The 21,004-nt window shown below is 43.1% G+C and overlaps 2 protein-coding genes across 4 annotated transcripts; both read left to right on the top strand.

Annotated features, from left to right (window-relative positions):
* The first annotated feature begins 14 nt into the window (after positions 1-14).
* Positions 15-16,375, top strand: LOC311098922 (DNA replication licensing factor mcm4-like). 2 transcript variants are annotated; one of them, XM_084139469.1, is made up of 17 exons: positions 15-1,056; positions 1,679-1,760; positions 1,861-2,016; positions 2,382-2,545; positions 4,323-4,424; positions 4,566-4,661; positions 4,809-4,904; positions 5,182-5,320; positions 8,138-8,358; positions 10,437-10,557; positions 11,609-11,868; positions 12,256-12,621; positions 12,798-12,925; positions 14,911-15,118; positions 15,458-15,686; positions 15,766-15,899; positions 16,072-16,375. In XM_084139469.1, the coding sequence occupies exons 2-17, from the start codon at positions 1,697-1,699 to the stop codon at positions 16,162-16,164; spliced, it is 2,577 nt and encodes an 858-aa protein (XP_083995595.1). In that variant the 5' UTR covers positions 15-1,056; positions 1,679-1,696; the 3' UTR covers positions 16,165-16,375. The 2 variants fall into 2 exon arrangements, with proteins under 2 accessions (XP_083995595.1, XP_083995596.1); XM_084139470.1 differs by having other exon boundaries at positions 1,021-1,056; positions 1,654-1,760.
* A 569-nt stretch (positions 16,376-16,944) lies between these two features.
* Positions 16,945-20,092, top strand: ube2v2 (ubiquitin-conjugating enzyme E2 variant 2; the record flags this gene model as incomplete). Of its 2 annotated transcripts, none has more annotated exons than XM_084139485.1 (4): positions 16,945-16,999; positions 18,449-18,618; positions 18,942-19,067; positions 19,226-20,092. In XM_084139485.1, the coding sequence occupies 4 exons, from the start codon at positions 16,945-16,947 to the stop codon at positions 19,370-19,372; spliced, it is 498 nt and encodes a 165-aa protein (XP_083995611.1). In that variant the 3' UTR covers positions 19,373-20,092. The 2 variants fall into 2 exon arrangements, with proteins under 2 accessions (XP_083995611.1, XP_083995612.1); XM_084139486.1 differs by having other exon boundaries at positions 16,958-16,999; positions 18,449-18,597.
* Between the last annotated feature and the right edge of the window lie 912 nt (positions 20,093-21,004).

Genomic DNA, 21,004 nt, shown 5'->3' with positions numbered 1-21,004 from the left:
TACGAGTGTTTACCAAGCCAGAGTTTATAGACCCTTTCTGTGTTTGCAAACATTGCCGCACGAGGGCGATGCGAGCAAATTGGTGGCAGAACACGGGGGAGTTTTTATAGAACGCCAGCAGAAAAAACATCTATTTACATGTTGCTTATGAGTGCATTTCACACTACTTTTGGATTATATTTGGACCCCTAGTGGGTCGGCTTGGCTCCCAAGTGTGTGGATCTATGCTCTCCAAGGCCCACCCATGGCTGCACCCCTGCCCAGTCAAGTGAAATCCATAGATTAGGGCCGAATTATTTTATTTCAATTGACTGATTTCCTCATATGAACTGTAAAAAATCTTTGAAATTGTTGCATGTTGCGTTTATATTTTTGTTCAGTATATTTGTATTCACAAATTTGGTGTTAAACAATTGCTGTTCAAAATACGCAGTTGTCTACGGGAATGAAATTCAATGTCCATGATGGCCCTGGAAATTATAATTGTTATTCATTTGATATATTACTATATAGCAGGGAATGCAAAGTAATTACTTATAAGAGCAATTCTGCATGTTTGATGTGTTCCCAGAATGTATGTTTCATGTCATTCCCATGAAAAACTACGGATATGCATTCTGTCTTTTTCCAGCGATGATATTCAGAAAACGTAGACATTTCTCATGGCACATATGCAACCTTCTGGCAAAAATTGACACTATGGCCCCTGAGTGGGAAATATGTAGGGCGAAACGAAATCAGAATGGGTGTGATTACCCAGCCATTTTAGGTACACACACAGTTATTACAATGAAAATAATGGGTCTAGTCTTGAAAATAATAATTAAATTCTACAACAAATACAATTATTCATTTACTTCATGAAAAATGTTAACAACCGTATTTACTGATCTAAGACATTAACACCTGAGCCCCCTCGATGTGCAACTGCTAATGGTTAGCGCTCAATAGTTTTGCTTTGCTATTGGTGCAAATTTTCCCGGGAATATTACGTACTAACCACAATTTCGCGCCAAATTCATTGCAGCGGCACGACAAAGCTACATCCTACAGAAGGTAAGAAAAGTAATTGTAAGATATTTCTAAAGTATCAAAAGTTAAATTAACTACATGGGTCATTTCGTATTGAATCTTTTATGTTATTAAAGCGAATTCAGATTACCTATATGTGTTTGGGACTTAAAGTAAAATCGCTCAGTACTATACTGGGTTTCCTCGGCTGAGTGTCTCAGTCTTGCACTCTATAACGTTACTAGCTAGTTATCGTTACTGTTTACAGTTGTCTTGAACATGCCAGCTATTATGGTATTTAATTAAACATGATTAGGATGATGATGCTGTATGTAGAGGAAGTAACTAGTTAAGGATTTAGAATAAATATTTTCTTTATAGTTTACACGTTTTTCGGAAGTTTCTAGTCAACTACCCAGCTAGCTAGCTAGCTAGCTAACGTTAGCTAGCTGGGTAGGATGCATTGTTTCACTTTCATTGCACATGTCAAAAAGATGCAAGTACCAATAACTAGCCTGGCGTTGTTATTATTAGCTAACTGTAGCTCAACTCAGCTATGTTACATGCTGGTTGCATAATGTTATTGTACGAGTCAATGACGCATGTATGTATTTAACTTTTTGTTTTTGTTGACTGTTCTAGCTAATCAACCAGATTTAATTTCTAGGACCTGTGATCATTCAGGATGTCTTCACCAACATCAACTCCCGGTGGAAGCAAGCGCAGCAGGGACAACATTCCAGCCACTCGTAAGTTGTACAGAAACGTTATCTGAGTCCCATAACCCATATTTACAGTGATTATGTTGATTTGTTGACTCGGATATATTTATTTTTTCTGTCTCTGTAGCAAGCAGTGATGGCCTGGTCTCTCCTCCTTCCCAGCGGCGACGAGGTCAGGACTCATCCAACGGGGATCTGCCAGCCATGCCCACATCTCCAGCCACAGATATTGCCAGCCCTGCAGTCCATGACACCTCTCTGTTCTCCAGCCCACGTCGCTCAGGTAACCGCCTCACCATCATTGACACACAGAATGCTGCTGGATGCTATTTGAGATAGTCCTTTTTGTAGTTGCAAAAATGGCCATTTCTGGTACACAAACACTTCTCCAGGCTTTGTGACATCTGGGCCCGTATCCACAAAGCGTCTCAGAATAGGAGTGCTGATCTAGGATCAGTTTAGTCTTTTAGGTCATAATGAAAATGATTATATGGACAGATCCTAGATCAGCACTTCTACTCTGAGATGCTTTGTGGATACAGGCCCAGATCATTTGTGCAGAACAACTGCAAAAAAACAAATGAACTGAGATGCTGACTGTGATATCACTCTGAATGTCATGTCAATGTCCTATCCTCTTCTCCCCAGTTCTCCCCAGTGAGGTGGACATGAGCTCCCCTCTGATGTATGGGACCCCTAGCTCCAGGGTGGAGGGGACCCCCCGCAGTGGCGTGCGTGGCACCCCAGTCAGACAGCGCCCTGACCTGGGCTCCGTCAGGAAGGCCCCCCAGGTGGACCTCCTCTCCGAGCCGGTGAGTAGGGAAACACTCCTATATGGAGAATGATAGTCAGGAAATCTATAACTGCTAATGCTAGATTGATATACAGTGGGGGAAATAAGTATTTAGTCAGCCACCAATTGTGCAATTTCTCCCACTTAAAAAGATGAGAGAGGCCTGTAATTTTCATCATAGGTACACGTCAACTATGACAGACAAAATGAGGGAAAAAAATCCAGAAAATCACATTGTATGATTTTTAATGAATTTATTTGCAAATTATGGTGGAAAATAAGTATTTGGTCACCTACAAACAAGCAAGATTTCTGGCTCTCACAGACCTGTAACTTCTTCTTTAAGAGGCTCCTCTGTCCTCCACTCGTTACCTGCATTAATGGCACCTGTTTGAACTTGTTATCAGTATAAAAGACACCTGTCCACAACCTCAAACAGTCACACTTCAAACTCCACTATGGCCAAGACCAAAGAGCTGTCAAAGGACACCAGAAACAAAATTGTAGACCTGCACCAGGCTGGGAAGACTGAATCTGCAATAGGTAAGCAGCTTGGTTTGAAGAAATCAACTGTGGGAGCAATTATTAGGAAATGGAAGACATACAAGACCACTGATAATCTCCCTCGATCTGGGGCTCCACGCAAGATCTCACCCCGTGGGGTCAAAATGATCACAAGAACGGTGAGCAAAAATCCCAGAACCACACGGGGGGACCTAGTGAATGACCTGCAGAGAGCTGGGACCAAAGTAACAAAGCCTACCATCAGTAACACACTACGCCGCCAGGGTCTCAAATCCTGCAGTGCCAGACGTGTCCCCCTGCTTAAGCCAGTACATGTCCAGGCCCGTCTGAAGTTTGCTAGAGTGCATTTGGATGATCCAGAAGAGGATTGGGAGAATGTCATATGGTCAGATGAAACCAAAATAGAACTTTTTGGTAAAAACTCAACTCGTCGTGTTTGGAGGACAAAGAATGCTGAGTTGCATCCAAAGAACACCATACCTACTGTGAAGCATGGGGGTGGAAACATCATGCTTTGGGGCTGTTTTTCTGCAAAGGGACCAGGACGACTGATCCGTGTAAAGGAAAGAATGAATGGGGCCATGTATCGTGAGATTTTGAGTGAAAACCACCTTCCATCAGCAAGGGCATTGAAGATGAAACGTGGCTGGGTCTTTCAGCATGACAATGATCCCAGACACACCGCCCGGGCGAAGGAGTGGTTTCGTAAGAAGCATTTCAAGGTCCTGGAGTGGCCTAGCCAGTCTCCAGATCTCAACCCCATAGAACATATTTGGAGGGAGTTGAAAGTCTGTGTTGCCCAGCGACAGCCCCAAAACATCACTGCTCTAGAGGAGATCTGCATGGAGGAATGGGCCAAAATACCAGCAACAGTGTTTGAAAACCTTGTGAAGACTTACAGAAAACGTTTGACCTGTGTCATTGCCAACAAAGGGTATATAACAAAGTATTGAGAAACTTTTGTTATTGACCAAATACTTATTTTCCACCATAATTTGCAAATAAATTCATAAAAAATCCTACAATGTGATTTTCTGGAAATTTTTTCCTCATTTTGTCTGTCATAGTTGACGTGTACCTATGATGAAAATTACAGGCCTCTCTCATCTTTTTAAGTGTGAGAACTTGCACAATTGGTGGCTGACTAAATACTTTTTTTCCCCACTGTAGAATGATACCATTAGCAAATCTGTAATAGCTAATGCTATTTAGATATTGAATGATACCGTTAGCAAATCTCTAACAGTTTAGGACATTTTCTACTCCACCAGCCAAGTGCAGATGGTGCAGTAGCCAGTGAGCAGGCAGCGGGACAGAAGTTGGTTATATGGGGCACTGATGTCAATGTGGGAACGTGCAAGGAGAAGTTTCAGGTATGGAAGTTAAGCCTGTGCTTTCATTGGTGTAGAAAAATAAATAAGATGTAATTGATAAAGAAAAGTTTAGTTAAATCTATTGTTAGATCTATAGAAGATAAAGTTATCTGAATGCTTCTGTTGTTCATTTTCCTACAGCGATTCCTGCAGAGGTTCATTGACCCCACTTCTAATGAGGATGAGAATGCTGGTTTGGACTTGAATGAGCCTCTCTACATGCAGAAGCTGGAGGAGGTAGGGTCTCCCATCTGTGTGACACCAAGAACAGTGATCAAGCATTTACCTCTAGTCCTTTGCTGGATTTCTTCTATTTGATGTTCTTGAGGTATTCTTGAGACTAGCAATTCAACATTTTGCTTATCATTTCTGTCGTCCCTCTAGATCAGTGTGATTGGTGAGCCTGTGCTGAATGTCAACTGCAGCCATGTGCAGTCCTTTGATGCAGACCTGTACAGGCAGCTCATCTCCTACCCCCAGGTAAATACACACGCATACACGTGCCAGACGGTCTCCAACATTAATATTGATGGAGGATAGTGAGCTATGAATGCGAAGTTAAAACATGTTCGCTTATGACCGTATTAAATCAAATTGTGACGGCAAGCACAGGCGGTTTTCTGTAATATTTATCTGCAAAATTTTTGTCTGCAATTTATTACCATGGGCCTACCCATAGAGATACAATATGTTTAATGATGTGGGCATACCAATAAAAATGGTGATTCATAACGTTTCTCCTATATCTCTATCGCAGGAAGTCATACCTACATTTGACATGGCAGTCAATGAGCTGTTCTTCGAACGTTTCCCAGACTCCATCTTGGAACACCAGATCCAGGTGCGGCCATACAACGCCCTGAAGACCAGGAACATGAGGAGCCTGAACCCTGAAGGTAAGAGTCTAGACCAGGGGTCTCCAACCTTTTTTTTTGCATGAGAGCTTCTTTAAAAAATGAAACATATCATGAGCTACTGCATATATTTTTTATAGCTTTCAAATAGGCACATTCTTCTCCTCTACCCTGCAACTCTTCCCTGGGTCATTGGTGTACAAGAGGTGTGTTTTCTGTCAATATAGCTGGTATAATAATGGTAATAAACTACTTTTTAAGTGGGGCCCATAAAATTAGATGTATTTTCTTTCCTGGTTTATGATTGTTTTTCTTCTGTTTTTTACTCTCAATATTACAATTATTCATAGACAAACAACGAAAATTGATGTTCTGAGCTAAAATCACAGAAGACAATTTGAGGACTAGGAAGAAAAAGGAAAACATTTGTAGATTTGAGTGTAATTGCCCTTTAATTGCGCATCTAGCAAGAGACTAATGTGGTAGTCTAGCGATGTTTCTGCTGTTAGGCCTACTGCTGCAGCACGTCATGGCAGAGTTTGCAAAACAATTGCCACACAATTAATACAAATAATCATGATGTACAGTGCATTTGGAAGGTATTCAGACCTCTTGACTTTTTCCACATTTTGTTATGTTACAGCCGTATTCTAAAATTGAATTTAAAAAAAATGTGATCATCTACACACAATACCACATAATGACAAAGCAAAAACAGGTTTTTAGATTTTTTTGCACATTACAAAAAACAAAAACAAAAAACCTTATTTACCGTATTCCGACCCTTTGCTATGAGATTTGAAATTGAGTTCGGGTGCATCCTGTTTCCATTGATCACTCTTGAGATGTTTCTACAACTTGATTGGAGTCCACCTGTGGTAAATTCAATTGATTGGACATGATTTGGAAAGGCACACACCTGTCTATATAAGGTCCCACAGTTGACAGTGCATGTCAGAGCAAAAACATTTTACATTTATATTTTAGTCATTTAGCAGACGCTCTTATCCAGAGCGACTTACAGTTAGTGAGTGCATACATTTTTCATACTGGCCCCCCGTGGGAATCGAACCCACAACCCTGGCTTTGCAAGCCATGAGGTGGAAGGAATTGTCCGTAGAACTCAGAGACAGGCTTGTGTCAGGGCACAGCTCTAGGGAAGGATACCAAAACATGTCTGCAGCATTGAAGGTCCCCAAGGATACAGTGGCCTCCATCATTCTTAAATGGAAGAAGTTTAGAACCACCAAGACTCTAGAGCTGGCCGCTCGGCCAAAGTGAGCAATCGGGGGAGAAGGGCCTTAGTCAGGGAGGTGACCAAGAACCTGATGGTCACTCTGACTGAACTCCAGAGTTGCTCTGTGGAGATGGGAGAACCTTCCAGAAGGACAACCATCTGTGCAGCACTCCACCAATCAGACCTTTATGGTAGAGTGGCCAGACGGAAGCCACTCCTCAGTAAAAGGCACATGACAGCCCGCTTGGAGTTTGCCAAAAGGCACCTAAAGACTCTCAGACCATGAGAAACAAGATTCTCTGGTCTGATGAAACCAAGATTGAACTCTTTGGCCTGAATGCCAAGCGCCACGTCTGGAAGCGCCGCCACGTCTGGAGGCAACTCTACGGTGAAGCATGGTGGTGGCAGCATCATGCTGTGGGGATGATTTTCAGCAGCAGAGACTGGGAGACTAGTCAGGATCGAGGGAAAGATGAACTGAGCTAAGTACCGAGAGATCCTTGATGAAAATCTGCTCCAGAGTGGGACCTCCGACTGGGGCGACGGTTCACCTTCCAACAGGACAATGACCCTAAGCACACAGCCAAGACAACGCAGGAGTGGCTTCGGGACAAGTCTCTGAATGTCCCTGAGTGACCCAGCCAGAGCCCGGACTTGAACCTGATCGAACATCTCTGGAGAGACCTGAAAATAGCTGTGCAGTGATGCTCCCCATCCAACCTTGAGAGGATCTGCAGAGAAGAATGGGAGAAACTCCCCAAATACAGGTGTGCAAAGCTTGTAGCGTCATACCCAAGAAGGCTGTAATCTCTGCCAAAGGCGCTTCAACAAAGTACTGAGTAAAGGGTCTGAATACTTCAACTTCAATTTTTTTAAATATACATTTGCAATAATTTCTAAATACCTGGTTTTGCTTTGTCATTATGGGGTATTGTGTGTGTAGATTGATGAGTGGGGAAAAAAAACAATTTAATCCATTTTAGAATAAGGCTGTAACAAAATGTGGAAAAAGTCAAGGGGTCTGAATACTTTCCGAATGCACTGTAGTTATGTCATTTAATTGAGAAGGTTTTTGGAGAGTGTCTTTCTGTCTACCCACAAGACTGTTATCATCACTAACTGGTTACATGTAGAGTGATAGACAAACGCGTTCACCAAACAGACAGACAGATTGGCAATATTGCTGGAAATTAATTGGCAGATGTTGTTACGTTTGGCTTTTTAACCAACAGTGGCTAACCAGGGGTGGGATAATGTCAATGTGGCTTTGATTGGATAGTAGCCGGGAGCTCAAGATCTACCTGTTGGAGACCCCTGGTCTAGGTCATGTCATATTATGGATGTCTAGATTCCCTGAACAACCCATGCAGATCTATTGCACAACCATATGAAGAGTGAATCATGTATTTCTTTTCTTTCAATTTCGAGCATTTGAGCCTGCAGCCTAGAGTGCCAGATGGTTTGCACTTTTGGTACTATTCCATTGGTTCCATTGCTCTGGGCAAGCTCAATCAAGTACAACTATAAAATGTTTGAAACAAAAACAAGATCTATTTGAACCCAGGTCTGGTGCTTACTGATTGTATTAAAAACTAATCTTGCCTCGCTGCCTCTCCTCCCAGACATTGATCAGATGATCACTATCAGCGGCATGGTGATCAGGACCTCCCAGCTGATCCCAGAGATGCAGGAGGCCTTCTTCCAGTGCCAGGTGTGTGCCTTCTCTACCCGCGTGGAGGTGGACCGTGGCCGCATAGCAGAACCCGCAGTGTGCCGCAACTGTAACACCACCCACAGCCTGGCCCTCATCCACAACCGCTCGGCCTTCTCCGACAAACAGATGGTGAGCTATGGGGAGAGGTAGAAGGCACCAGAAGTTGTTTTTTATAGTAGTACAAGACACCAATACATTTAAATATACGGACCCGAGGACAACTAGACCCGTTCCGTATAGACCTGGTCGGATCCAGGTCTGATCCGAGTGAGGGAAGCAGCAAAGTCAAATTTTTAAGCTACTTTATTAACCGGAGCTGATAAAGCGTGAGGGAGAGGTAGAGAGAAGTGACGCTCTAGCAGGGGCCATGCTGTGTGTGTAGGCTACTGTGAGTGTGAGAGGAGGTAGAGAGAAGTGACGCTCTAGCAGGGGCCATGCTGTGTGTGTAGGCTACTGTGAGTGTGAGAGGAGGTAGAGAGAAGTGACGCTCTAGCAGGGGCCATGCTGTGTGTGTAGGCTACTGTGAGTGTGAGAGGAGGTAGAGAGAAGTGACGCTCTAGCAGGGGCCATGCTGTGTGTGTAGGCTACTGTGAGTGTGAGAGGAGGTAGAGAGAAGTGACGCTCTAGCAGGGGCCATGCTGTGTGTGTAGGCTACTGTGAGTGTGAGAGGAGGTAGAGAGAAGTGACGCTCTAGCAGGGGCCATGCTGTGTGTGTAGGCTACTGTGAGTGTGAGAGGAGGTAGAGAGAAGTGACGCTCTAGCAGGGGCCATGCTGTGTGTGTAGGCTACTGTGAGTGTGCGCAAGTGACCCAGTGAGGAGGGAGGGAGAGACTGCAACCAACCAAGTCGACTCGTGCTATACAGTGCCTTGCAAAAGTATTCATCCCCTTGGCCGTTCTTCCTATTTTGTTGCATTGCCACCTGTAATTTAAATGGATTTTTATTTGGATTTCATGTAATGGACATACATAAAATAGTCCAAATTGGTGAAGTGGAATGAAAAAAATAACTTATATAGTTATGCACGCTCAAGTTTTCTGTTTTTTTGTCTTATTTCTTGTTTGTTTCACAAGAAAAAATATTTTGCATCTTCAAAGTGGTAGGCATGTGGTGTAAATCAAATGATGCAAACAAATCCATTTTAATTCCAGGTTGTAAGGCAACAAAATAGGAAAAATGCCAAGGGGGGTGAATACTTTTGCAAGCCACTGTAGTAGACTAATAGCTGCCATAGCTAGGTTATTTATTTACATTTACATTTTAGTAATTTAGCAGACGCTCTTATCCAGAGCGACTTACAGTTAGTGAGTGCATACATTATATTATTATTTTTATTTGATTTTTTATACTGGCCCCCCGTGGGAATCGAACCCACAACCCTGGCGTTGCAAACGCCATGCTCTACCAACTGAGCTACATCCCTGCCGGCCAATATGATTATGTATTACCTGTCTTTACTGCATCAAACCAGGAGAAGCTAGTTAAGCTAGCTAGGCTAATCGAGCCATGCGCTTTCTCATCCTACACAATAACAACTCCATTGAAAATATAAAGTAGCAGCCTGCCTGTTGGCCCTTGGTCGTTGTAGCCTATCCTTCTTCCTTTTAACTTTGAACTCCGTCATTTTAATTCCATCTTCCATTGATTAGATATCTCCTAACTTTTACCACAAACAGAGGCTGTATGACTGTAGCCTATTGCCGCTTTGACGACTTATGATTGGCCAACAACAAGGTACACGCGCCACTCTTGTGAAAAGCAAGAGCAGGAGCATAAATGATACAAACTCTCTCTACTTCAGCAGTCTCGTTCGGCTCTGTACAGGTCCTTCCAGACAAGCCAGTTAAAATGACACGTACACGTGACAATCAGATACAACCCAGACCTGTGACATTATTTAGAATTCTTGATCCGGGCCCGCTAGATATTTGGGTACAGGTGGATACGTGAAGACCTCTACCAGGGAGAGGGCATGGGGGATGTCTTTATACTGTATGACAGTCTGCTTACTTTCAAAAGAAGATATCATTTTCTTGGATGCTGTTGAACAGAACTGATGAGATAGTGGTTTAGTTTAGATACCCATTGGAGCTTATCTTCCTGGGTTCGTACACAAATAAAATACGTGTGTATTCCCAGCCACACCTCTAAAGAAGCAGAGCTCCTGTTTTCTCACTCTGATTAATTTTCTCCTCTCTCTTTTTCAGATCAAAGTTCAGGAGTCTCCTGATGACATGCCTGCTGGGCAGACCCCTCACACCACCATAGTGTATGCTCACAACGACCTGGTCGACAAAGTACAGCCAGGAGACCGCATCAACATCACTGGTGAGCTGTTTGACCCGCAGAAGAAATTGCTGTGAATCGATGGATGTATAGCTTTGCTGTTGGTGACATGGTCACACAGGCTATGAAGGGCTAGGAGTTTTAACTTTCAATGTGACCTGACCAGGAAAGACTCTGTGCTCTAGTTAAAGGGGCAATCCGCAGTTGCTACACCCATTTTTGGACTTATAAATTAATTATATATACTCATTGATTTTTTAAGAATATAACTTATAAGTGCCTCATGAGCTTTAGTTTAACTGTCAGAAACCAAAATATAAGCTTGTTTTACTTCAGTGTTTGTATACACTGTATAACCTCAGTATGCTTAAAGCTATCATTTTTATATCTTGGATGGTCAGTCCTTGCATTAATATTCTGTCTATGATTTTAAGTGGTTACATTTCTCCAGGCCCATCCCTCAGCTTTTTTACTAAAACAGAGGTGGGGTGCCCACTTTATTGATTCAACTGCGGATTGCCCCTTTAAAGCCTATAACCATGGGCCTAGTTTTCCTGGTCCGGTCACGGGTCAGGAAAAACTATTGGCCCTAGTCATGCATATTGCTGCTGTGCCTTATTGCAGTTTGGTCCTATAGACCCATTTTCCGTCATGAAAAGTTGCGCGCACAGTTCGTCATCAGAAACCTCTTTGTTTACCCAGCAGTGGATACGATCACATGCAACATAAAATGCAGCTTGTGCAAGTTAAACAAACACGTAATTAGATGGTTATCATCTACAACATCGCAGATGTCATCAGAGGATTGATTACCTAGCAAGGCAAGGTAAAATATCCCAAATTGAGCTAGATAAAGCCAGAAGGATAATATACTTGTTGAACATGGCTTTAGCCATCAGCCTTGCGTGTTTTTATGGTCATCACTCACTCACTGTTAAGTTTGTCACGGTCCCGAGACTCCCAACATCAGCGTTAGCAATCCAGCTACAGAGCTTTTTGATGTTCGGGATGCGTGTACATCACTGGAACGTGACGTTTGATGGTAAACAGAAAATGACTATCGTCATTACTAAACTCCTCAACTCCACCACAGGTATCTACAGAGCGGTGCCTATGCGTGAGAACCCTCGCCAGAGCAACGTGAAGTCTGTGTACAAGACCCACATCGACGTCATCCACTTCCGTAAGACGGACGAGAAGCGCCTTCACGGGCTGGATGAGGATTCAGACCAGAAGCTTTTCACTGAGGAGCGCGTCCAGACACTGAAGGAGCTGGCCGCCAAACCAGACGTGTACGAGCGTCTCTCCTCCGCCCTGGCCCCCAGTATCTACGAACAAGAGGACATCAAGAAGGTCAGTGGGGATGGTTATCGACTATCAGTCAAGGATGAGTTTCCAGGAAGCAACATTGCAGCACTAAGATTATATTTTCTACATTGCCTGCTATGGATATAAGATGTTTGTGCGACAACGCTTTTGGGAAACTCGCCACAGGACAATTGTCCCATCGATCCCTTCAGATGACCATAGCAGTGTGGCGTCCTCTGCTGCCAGGGATGTGTAACTGCAGTCTTTCATATTATGGATTTTGCTTTTATTCAACATCTATGAACAGTACTATAAAGTTTGTAATTCTTTTCCCAGGGCATTTTACAGCAGCAATTGTTTAATTTTGCCTGAGTTTAGATTTGACTTTAATTTAAGTCATGACCAGGACTATAATCTATCTCTTTTCCACAGGGTATTCTTCTCCAGCTGTTCGGGGGCACCCGTAAAGACTTCAGCCAGACAGGCCGTGGTAACTTCCGTGCCGAGGTAAACATCCTGCTCTGTGGAGACCCCGGTACCTCCAAGTCCCAGCTGCTGCAGTACGTGTTCAACCTGGTGCCCCGCGGCCAGTACACATCTGGGAAGGGCTCCAGCGCCGTGGGCCTCACCGCCTACGTGATGAAGGACCCAGAGACCAAGCAGCTGGTGCTGCAGACTGGGGCCCTGGTGCTCAGTGATAACGGGATATGCTGTATTGATGAGTTTGACAAGATGAGTGACAGCACACGCTCTGTGCTGCATGAGGTCATGGAGCAGCAGACTCTCTCCATCGCCAAGGTGGGTTTAGAAAAGGACAAAACAAGTTGACTGTTTGATGTTGAAGTTTCAGCACAAGACTCAGGACTAGTCCTAATGACCAATGCACTTCTGAGAAACGTATAGGCTTCTGTTGAATGTGGTGTTGCTAACATCTAATTAGGGTAGTTTCTCACAAAGCTCTTCTCTTTGTGCAGGCTGGAATTATTTGCCAGCTCAATGCGCGCACCTCCGTCCTGGCAGCAGCCAATCCCGTGGAGTCTCAGTGGAACCCCAAGAAGACGACCATCGAGAACATCCAGCTCCCTCACACACTGCTCTCAAGGTAAATATTACCTGATAGCTTAACAGCTCTGAACACTGTTGTTGGTACATGGTATTGATTGTCAATAATATCTTATTTAGGTCGCTTCACTGACGGCCACTGAACCCTAAACAATGTCTTCTCCACTTTGTGGGCATAAATAAATATTGCACTCAGAACATGCATATCATTTACATTTTAATCATTTAGCAGACGCTCTTATCCACAGCGACTTACAGGAGCAATTACTCAAGGGCACATCAACAGATTTTTCACTTAGTCAGCTCGGGGATTCAAACTGGCGACCTTCTGGTTACTGGCTCAACACTCTTATGAACTGTTGTAAATCAATAAGATTTGAGTATGTTAGGCATTAAACATATATATATATATACTGCTCAAAAAAATAAAGGGAACACTTAAACAACACAATGTAACTCCAAGTCAATCACACTTCTATGAAATCAAACTGTCCACTTAGGAAGCAACACTGATTGACAATACATTTCACATGCTGTTGTGCAAATGGAATAGACAACAGGTGGAAATTATAGGCAATTAGCAAGACACCCCCAATAAAGGACTGGTTTTGCAGGTGGTGACCACAGACCACTTCTCAGTTCCTATGCTTCCTGGCTGATGTTTTGGTCACTTTTGAATGCTGGCGGTGCTTTCACTCTAGTGGTAGCATGAGACGGAGTCTACAACCCACACAAGTGGCTCAGGTAGTGCAGCTCATCCAGGATGGCACATCAATGCGAGCTGTGGCAAGAAGGTTTGCTGTGTCTGTCAGCGTAGTGTCCAGAGCATGGAGGATCTACCAGGAGACAGGCCAGTACATCAGGAGACGTGGAGGAGGCCGTAAGAGGGCAACAACCCAGCAGCAGGACCGCTACCTCCGCCTTTGTGCAAGGAGGAGCAGGAGGAGCACTGCCAGAGCCCTGCAAAATGACCTCCAGCAGGCCACAAATGTACATGTGTCTGCTCAAACGGTCAGAAACAGACTCCATGAGGGTGGTATGAGGGCCCAACGTCCACAGGTGGGGGTTGTGCTTACAGCCCAACACCGTGCAGGACGTTTGGCATTTGCCAGAGAACACCAAGATTGGCAAATTCGCCACTGGCGCCCTGTGCTCTTCACAGATGAAAGCAGGTTCACACTGAGCACATGTGACAGACGTGACAGAGTCTGGAGACGCCGTGGAGAACATTCTGTTGCCTGCAACATCCTCCAGCATGACCGGTTTGGCGGTGGGTCAGTCATGGTGTGGGGTGGCATTTCTTTGGGGGGCCGCACAGCCCTCCATGTGCTCGCCAGAGGTAGCCTGACTGCCATTAGGTACCGAGATGAGATCCTCAGACCCCTTGTGAGACCATATGCTGGTGCGGTTGGCCCTGGGTTCCTCCTAATGCAAGACAATGCTAGACCTCATGTGGCTGGAGTGTGTCAGCAGTTCCTGCAAGAGGAAGGCATTGATGCTATGGACTGGCCCGCCCGTTCCCCAGACCTGAATCCAATTGAGCACATCTGGGACATCATGTCTCGCTCCATCCACCAACGCCACGTTGCACCACAGACTGTCCAGGAGTTGGCGGATGCTTTAGTCCAGGTCTGGGAGGAGATCCCTCAGGAGACCATCCACCACCTCATCAGGAGCATGCCCAGGCATTGTAGGGAGGTCATACAGGCACGTGGAGGCCAAACACACTACTGAGCCTCATTTTGACTTGTTTTAAGGACATTACATCAAAGTTGGATCAGCCTGTAGTGTGGTTTTCCACTTTAATTTTGAGGGTGACTCCAAATCCAGACCTCCATGGGTTGATACATTTGATTTCCATTGATAATTTTTGTGTGATTTTGTTGTCAGCACATTCAACTATGTAAAGAAAAAAGTATTTAATAAGATTATTTCATTCATTCAGATCTAGGATGTGTTATTTTAGTGTTCCCTTTATTTTTCTGAGCAGTGTATAAAAACTAAATGCCATTTTCTTCCCTACAGATTTGATCTGATCTTCCTGATGCTGGATCCTCAAGACGAGGCGTACGACCGTCGCCTGGCTCACCACCTGGTGGCGCTGTACTACCAGAGCGAGGAGCAGATCGAGGAAGAGTTCCTGGACATGGCAGTGCTGAAGGACTACATTGCATATGCTCGCACCTACATCAACCCCAGACTGAACGAAGAAGCCAGCCAGGCACTCATTGAAGTATGATATAATTTGAATAAAATGCTCCAAATTAAAAGTTGTTGTGATGTAGATGTAACTTCAGGGCCTGACATTAGCACCATACCACCAGATAAATGTGGTTTAAAAAAGTATTGAGTGACTGGCTAGTAAAAAATGTAATCCATCATCCACACTGGCTGCTGGAGAAAAATATTTTACGGCCCTGAGTTCTGTGAATGTGCTGGTTCTAGGTTTAGGCCAGACAAAGACCTTCTGATCAAAACGTTGCACTAAAATATCCTGTGGGAGCATTCAACAGTGTAAAAGGGCTTTATAAAGAAATGGGATTGATTGTATGGGTATCTTTCTCTCTCCCAGGCATATGTGGACATGAGGAAGATTGGCAGCGGGCGGGGGATGGTGTCTGCCTACCCCAGGCAGCTGGAGTCTCTGATTCGACTGGCCGAGGCCCATGCCAAGGTGCGCTTCTCTGACAAGGTGGAGACAATTGATGTGGAGGAGGCCAAGAGACTGCACCGTGAGGCCCTCAAGCAGTCTGCCACAGACCCCAGGACTGGCTTCGTGGACATCTCCATTCTCACAACTGGTATGGAAGCCTTTGTCTACAACGCCCCTCCCCCCAGTATGGTGCAAGTATTAACCTGTCTTGTTTTTACTCAATCCAGGAATGAGTGCCACGGCCCGTAAGCGTAAGGAGGAAGTGGCCCAGGCCCTGAAGAAAATGATCCAGTCCAGGGGAAAGACCCCTGCCATGAAATACCAGCAACTGTTTGATGACCTCAGAGGACAGTCTGAAGCCGTAAGTAGTATCTACCTGCTCTGCTTTTCCTATTGATGAGAACTAACTATATAGGAAAATCCTAAAAAAATATTTAGATATGCCTGCCATCCAATTAAAATACATATTTATTCTGAATATGGTGTATATCTGACCCCTGTGTTTCCCCCCCCCAATTATTTACCTTTTTCAGGCAATAACGAAGGACATGTTTGAAGAGGCTCTGCGTGCCCTGGCAGATGAAGACTATCTGACCGTCACTGGAAAGACTGTTCGCCTGCTGTAAAGAAACACAGCTCTTCTGTCCTTGTACAGTCATTCAATTCACACTTATTTCCCTGTAGCAACAGCTTTCTCTCTCTACAGAATAAATGTAAAAAATGTTTGACCATGTTAATGTTTACTCCAAGTCAGGACTAGCTTTGTGAGTCCTGTTAGTGTGTGGTGGCTTTGATATGTTATTATGGTGAGCAATAAATAAATGCTTTTGTATGTCATTTGGGATGTTTTGAGGGTTGCTTTTTCCCCCTTTTTTTATAAATTGATTTGTGTATAATATTTAAATGAACATCGGACTAGCAGAGAAAGGTGACTCCGTTTTGCTCATGCTAATCATGGACGAATGCTGATGACAAACATGCCAGTGCCACAATGCACAACTATGACAGGTTGTGCCATGGTGACAGGCAGTCTGCACTTTTAATTTGATTTATTGATATACAGTATTCCAATTTTATTTTATAAATACCTTTTTCAGCAGTTGTGCGTTAGTTTCCCGACCTAGACCAAAAAGAGCAAGCAAAAACTCCCTAAATTGAGTCTAAGGGTGGCCCGTACTCTTCTGGCTGTACCAGCTGAGGTAGTGTATATATTCAAAGCATTATTCTTGAGTTTATTTCGTAGCTATGCAATTGGTGTAATGCGCACCTCCTCCGATTGACCACCTTGTCAGCCACATGTATCTTCAAATATTGTAAATAATTTAGTAGTTGTATAGTCGAATACGAGGAAGGAACCGGTGGGAGCGTTTTCTGCAGACATACCTAACCTGACACACCCCTCGTTTATGTCACTTTTTGTGTTCTTCTGGATTTGGCTGAAGAAGATGGCGGCCTCCTCAGGTTTGTCTGCTTCACTCCGGGAAATATTTAACGATTTAAGTATTATTTATATAATTTGAGTCAGAATATAAAAAATACTGTGTACTGTTAACTTGAAAACAATGTTTTTAAAAGGTAAACCTGGGGTCTGAAATGCTTGCTGCATGCTAGCCATCAATCGATTGGTGGCTAACGTTAGCTAGCTAGGCTAGTTTGTTAGCTAAATTCAGTGGTGTATTCGCTAACGTTACTCTGTAATTTAGCCAAATCATTTTTATCTGGGATATGTATATTTTCATTAACTATACAAAGTTGGTCACACACTGGCATAATGATTTGCTAGGAGTAGGACAACGCTTAGCTAGCCTACCACCCAGTAGCATATCTTTGATACATTTAGCTAGAAACCTTACAGTACAGGAGTTGGGTAAGGTTAGCAAGGTAGCTAGCTCGGGTGCATTGCTAACTTGGATTAGAGTTGCAAGATATTACAATTAGCTTGCTAGTTAGTAGCAAACAGATAGAACTTGCACTATTTTAGAAGAGACCACTGGTTTTCATAATAGTTTGCTAGCTACTCCCACGCGCGTCACATGCACCAAGAAGGGGGGAAGCTAGTTTAGCGCTCGTGCAACTGTTGTACTAGCTAGCTAACTAGATGAGTATATACTAGCCGTGGGGCGTGAAGTTGCTGCAGTTTATTATGCATGCCAGACCAAAGTTTCTTATTAATTGAAGGAAACGTCATATCACACATTTACTATGCAACCCTTTTTATTAACACATGACCCTTCGCAGTCGGCTGTTTGTCTTGCGCCTGTAAGAATAAAGGAATTTGGCCCCTGCCAGGTCTGATATTGCAGTGGTGGATTTTGAGCAATCATGACGGCTGCCTGCCATTAGTTTCATAGCCAAGCACAGAGTTCCATATCTCTGGTTCCACCCTGGCATGCAGAATGATCCAGAACACAACACCCACACTTAAACACCCACTCAAAATTGCACATAGACATCTTTGTATCTCACCATTCCCTCTCTGGATTCATGTAGGATGAGGTTAGTCCTGTTCCATCATCACTAATTATCCAGTGTTCAATAGGCTACATATAGATAAGGTTCATGACTGTGTTAGGATGATCTCTTAATTATGAACTTTCATGGGGTCAGATTGATGTCTTACCATCAGTGTACAGTTGAAATGGTACCCTACATTGACATCATCCATTAGAAAAACGTATTCATTCCAGTGACATACAGCACAAAGGATGATGACAGTGACAGTTGGTTGGTTGCTTGTTTTCAGCCACAAGCAAATAGTACGTTCTAAGAATTTGTTGCTTTTAACTTGTCAGCAGTTTGATATGGTATTGTTGTGAAATGTGTGGCCTTAGCAGTTGAGGGTAGCATGGACAAACCCTCCCCAGGATTGCCTCATCTAGTTTTAAAAATCTTGTCTTGTTTTTATTTCAGGAGTTAAAGTTCCACGTAATTTTCGCTTGTTGGAAGAACTTGAAGAGGGTCAGAAAGGTGTCGGAGATGGGACAGTCAGCTGGGGCCTTGAAGACGATGAAGATATGACGCTAACGCGGTGGACGGGCATGATCATCGGACCGGCACGAGTAAGTGTGACTGCAGCAGGAGTAAGTAAGAGACATCTGCGCACCACATGACTGTGTTAGCCAGCTGAGCTAAAGTAACAAAAGTCTCAGGCAAGGTTACACAGCACTCAAGGTTTGATTACCGAACCACCTCTGTAACATAAGCACCTCGCCATGCCATTTCCACCATGAAGTGGACATGTAATAGTTGTGTGTTCTAAGACCACGCTTTGGCAAAATGTTGTTGTTGAAAATGCTTTAAAAAAATAACCATTAAGTCAAGACAGGCACAGTAACGAACATAGCTCATCACCTTTACCCTTACCCGGACCAAGCAATGTTTGTTTCTGTGTTTTGTTTTCCAGACTAATTATGAGAACAGGATATACAGTCTGAAAGTGGAATGTGGTCCTAAATATCCTGAATCACCTCCAATTGTTAGATTTGTAACAAAAATTAGCATGAATGGCATAAATAATTCCAATGGGATGGTAAGTAATATCACATTTACATTTTTCGCTCTTACAAATGATATAGGCCTAAATATGTTGTTGAATTATTAGTGTACATATGTTTTTGGTAAACCTAGTGCATAGTGCTCATCAAAGGATGATCACTAATTTGCCTCTCTCCTCTCTTTCTCTCTCAGGTGGATACACGTAGCATACCAATTCTTTCTAAATGGCAAACTTCTTATAGCATTAAAGTTGTTCTTCAAGAGTTAAGGCGTCTAATGATGTCCAAAGAGAATATGAAACTTCCACAACCACCAGAAGGACAAACCTACAGTAATTAATTGTTCACGGATTGCTTACTTTTGACCCCTACTGTCTTAAACCTTATTCTCTTAGAAATTATTGTGTAGGCCTTTAAGTCATCATGTGATGATGCTCACTCCACTATTCTAAGAATTTAGACTGAGCAAGATTGGACATTCCTTTTAGTTAGCCTACGCTCATTCTAGAATGTCCCCACTGCGAGTGAAATTATCTTTTTAAGACCACAAGTGCACAAAGTTATTCCTCTTCTATTGAAGTTAGTGTGACCATAAACTGTATGATCATGAGATGTATCAAGTTGGCTTTACAAGAGAAGCATGGCACCAAGTGGATACCCAAGTCAAACAATTTATGTTTCGAATGGCACGTCACTAAAATAAATAATTGAAATGTGTGTATGATGGCATGCTTTAACTAATAAATAGTTGACCAGAAGCCACATTTAATTTGTAATTTAGTCAAATTTTGTAGGTACATATCATGCAGATAGATGAAGATAAAAAATATGGCTTTAGGCCAGAAGTAGTGTCACAAGGTTTGAAGGATTTTTTTTATATCTATCTGTATTTGACATGAGTCCAATAATGTTTCTGTTCTGCAGCTCTTTGACTTGTAACATATGTTCGAGCCTGTTCTGTTCTGAAAAAATACCTGTTGTATTTAACTTCTAGTGAAAATGACAAGTTTATGACATTGTGATTTCTCTGACATTAAAATCACTGTCTTAAGAAATACTGTATGTTGCAAACTGGATCCATTTTTACTCGATCTATAATGAAATATCTGTGGAGGATGAAGATTATACAGCAGCAGTTATATGGAATAAATTCTGAATAATGCCTTGGACTATCAACGATTGTCATAGATCAGTAATATATTTTCTAGCTTTTTTATCTCCATCTGTGATGCTGTATAGAATGCTTTATAGAATGGTTTGGCACTTGTTAGCCTTTAGACATTTGCTTTCATGCTTTAAATGGGGTTCAGGGATAACCACTAGCAATTGGCACCAAAACAATTACAATGGGGATGTCAGGCTATTTGGACAGTGTATAATAGCCATTTGACAAGCCATAGTCAAGTCATTGTATTAGCAGATAATCAGAAAACTATCCGTTAGCTTGGGTTTTTACTTGCTCCTTTTTCTTCTTCATACAATAATGAGTTGTATGCGTTAAAGGCAATTCATTATGATTAACAATACTGATTAATTCATGATTTTGGACAGTTGTTTTACACCTTTTTCATATACTGTCTGTCAGAACTCTGGGTTGCAGGAGAGGGTCAGTATCAGTACAGTACAGTTCAGCTTTCATGTTACAGAGGATTGTGACGTGAGACTCCGGGGTGACTGTAATGGTTAGTGACTGTAAGTCCACCGTGCAAGTCCTCCACATGACCTGACCACCATAAATCTCCCCCACTGCAGTGGCCTGACTGAGAGCAGCTTGACTGTCTTGGGGCTGAGCATCACATTCACTGCAGGGTAGACCGCCCATATCATTGTGGACTGGACATCACACACACATACACATTGTATACACATAGGACACGCACACACCACATAACCTCAGTATGGGAGAGCTCAATGTCAGCATAACCACAAACATTTCCTTTGTTAAACGTGTTAATTCATTCCCTCTGCTGTA

Source organism: Coregonus lavaretus, assembly GCF_964263955.1.
Source record: "Coregonus lavaretus genome assembly, chromosome: 23".
Taxonomy (NCBI): domain Eukaryota; kingdom Metazoa; phylum Chordata; class Actinopteri; order Salmoniformes; family Salmonidae; genus Coregonus; species Coregonus lavaretus.
This window is presented reverse-complemented; position numbering and strand designations above follow the sequence as displayed.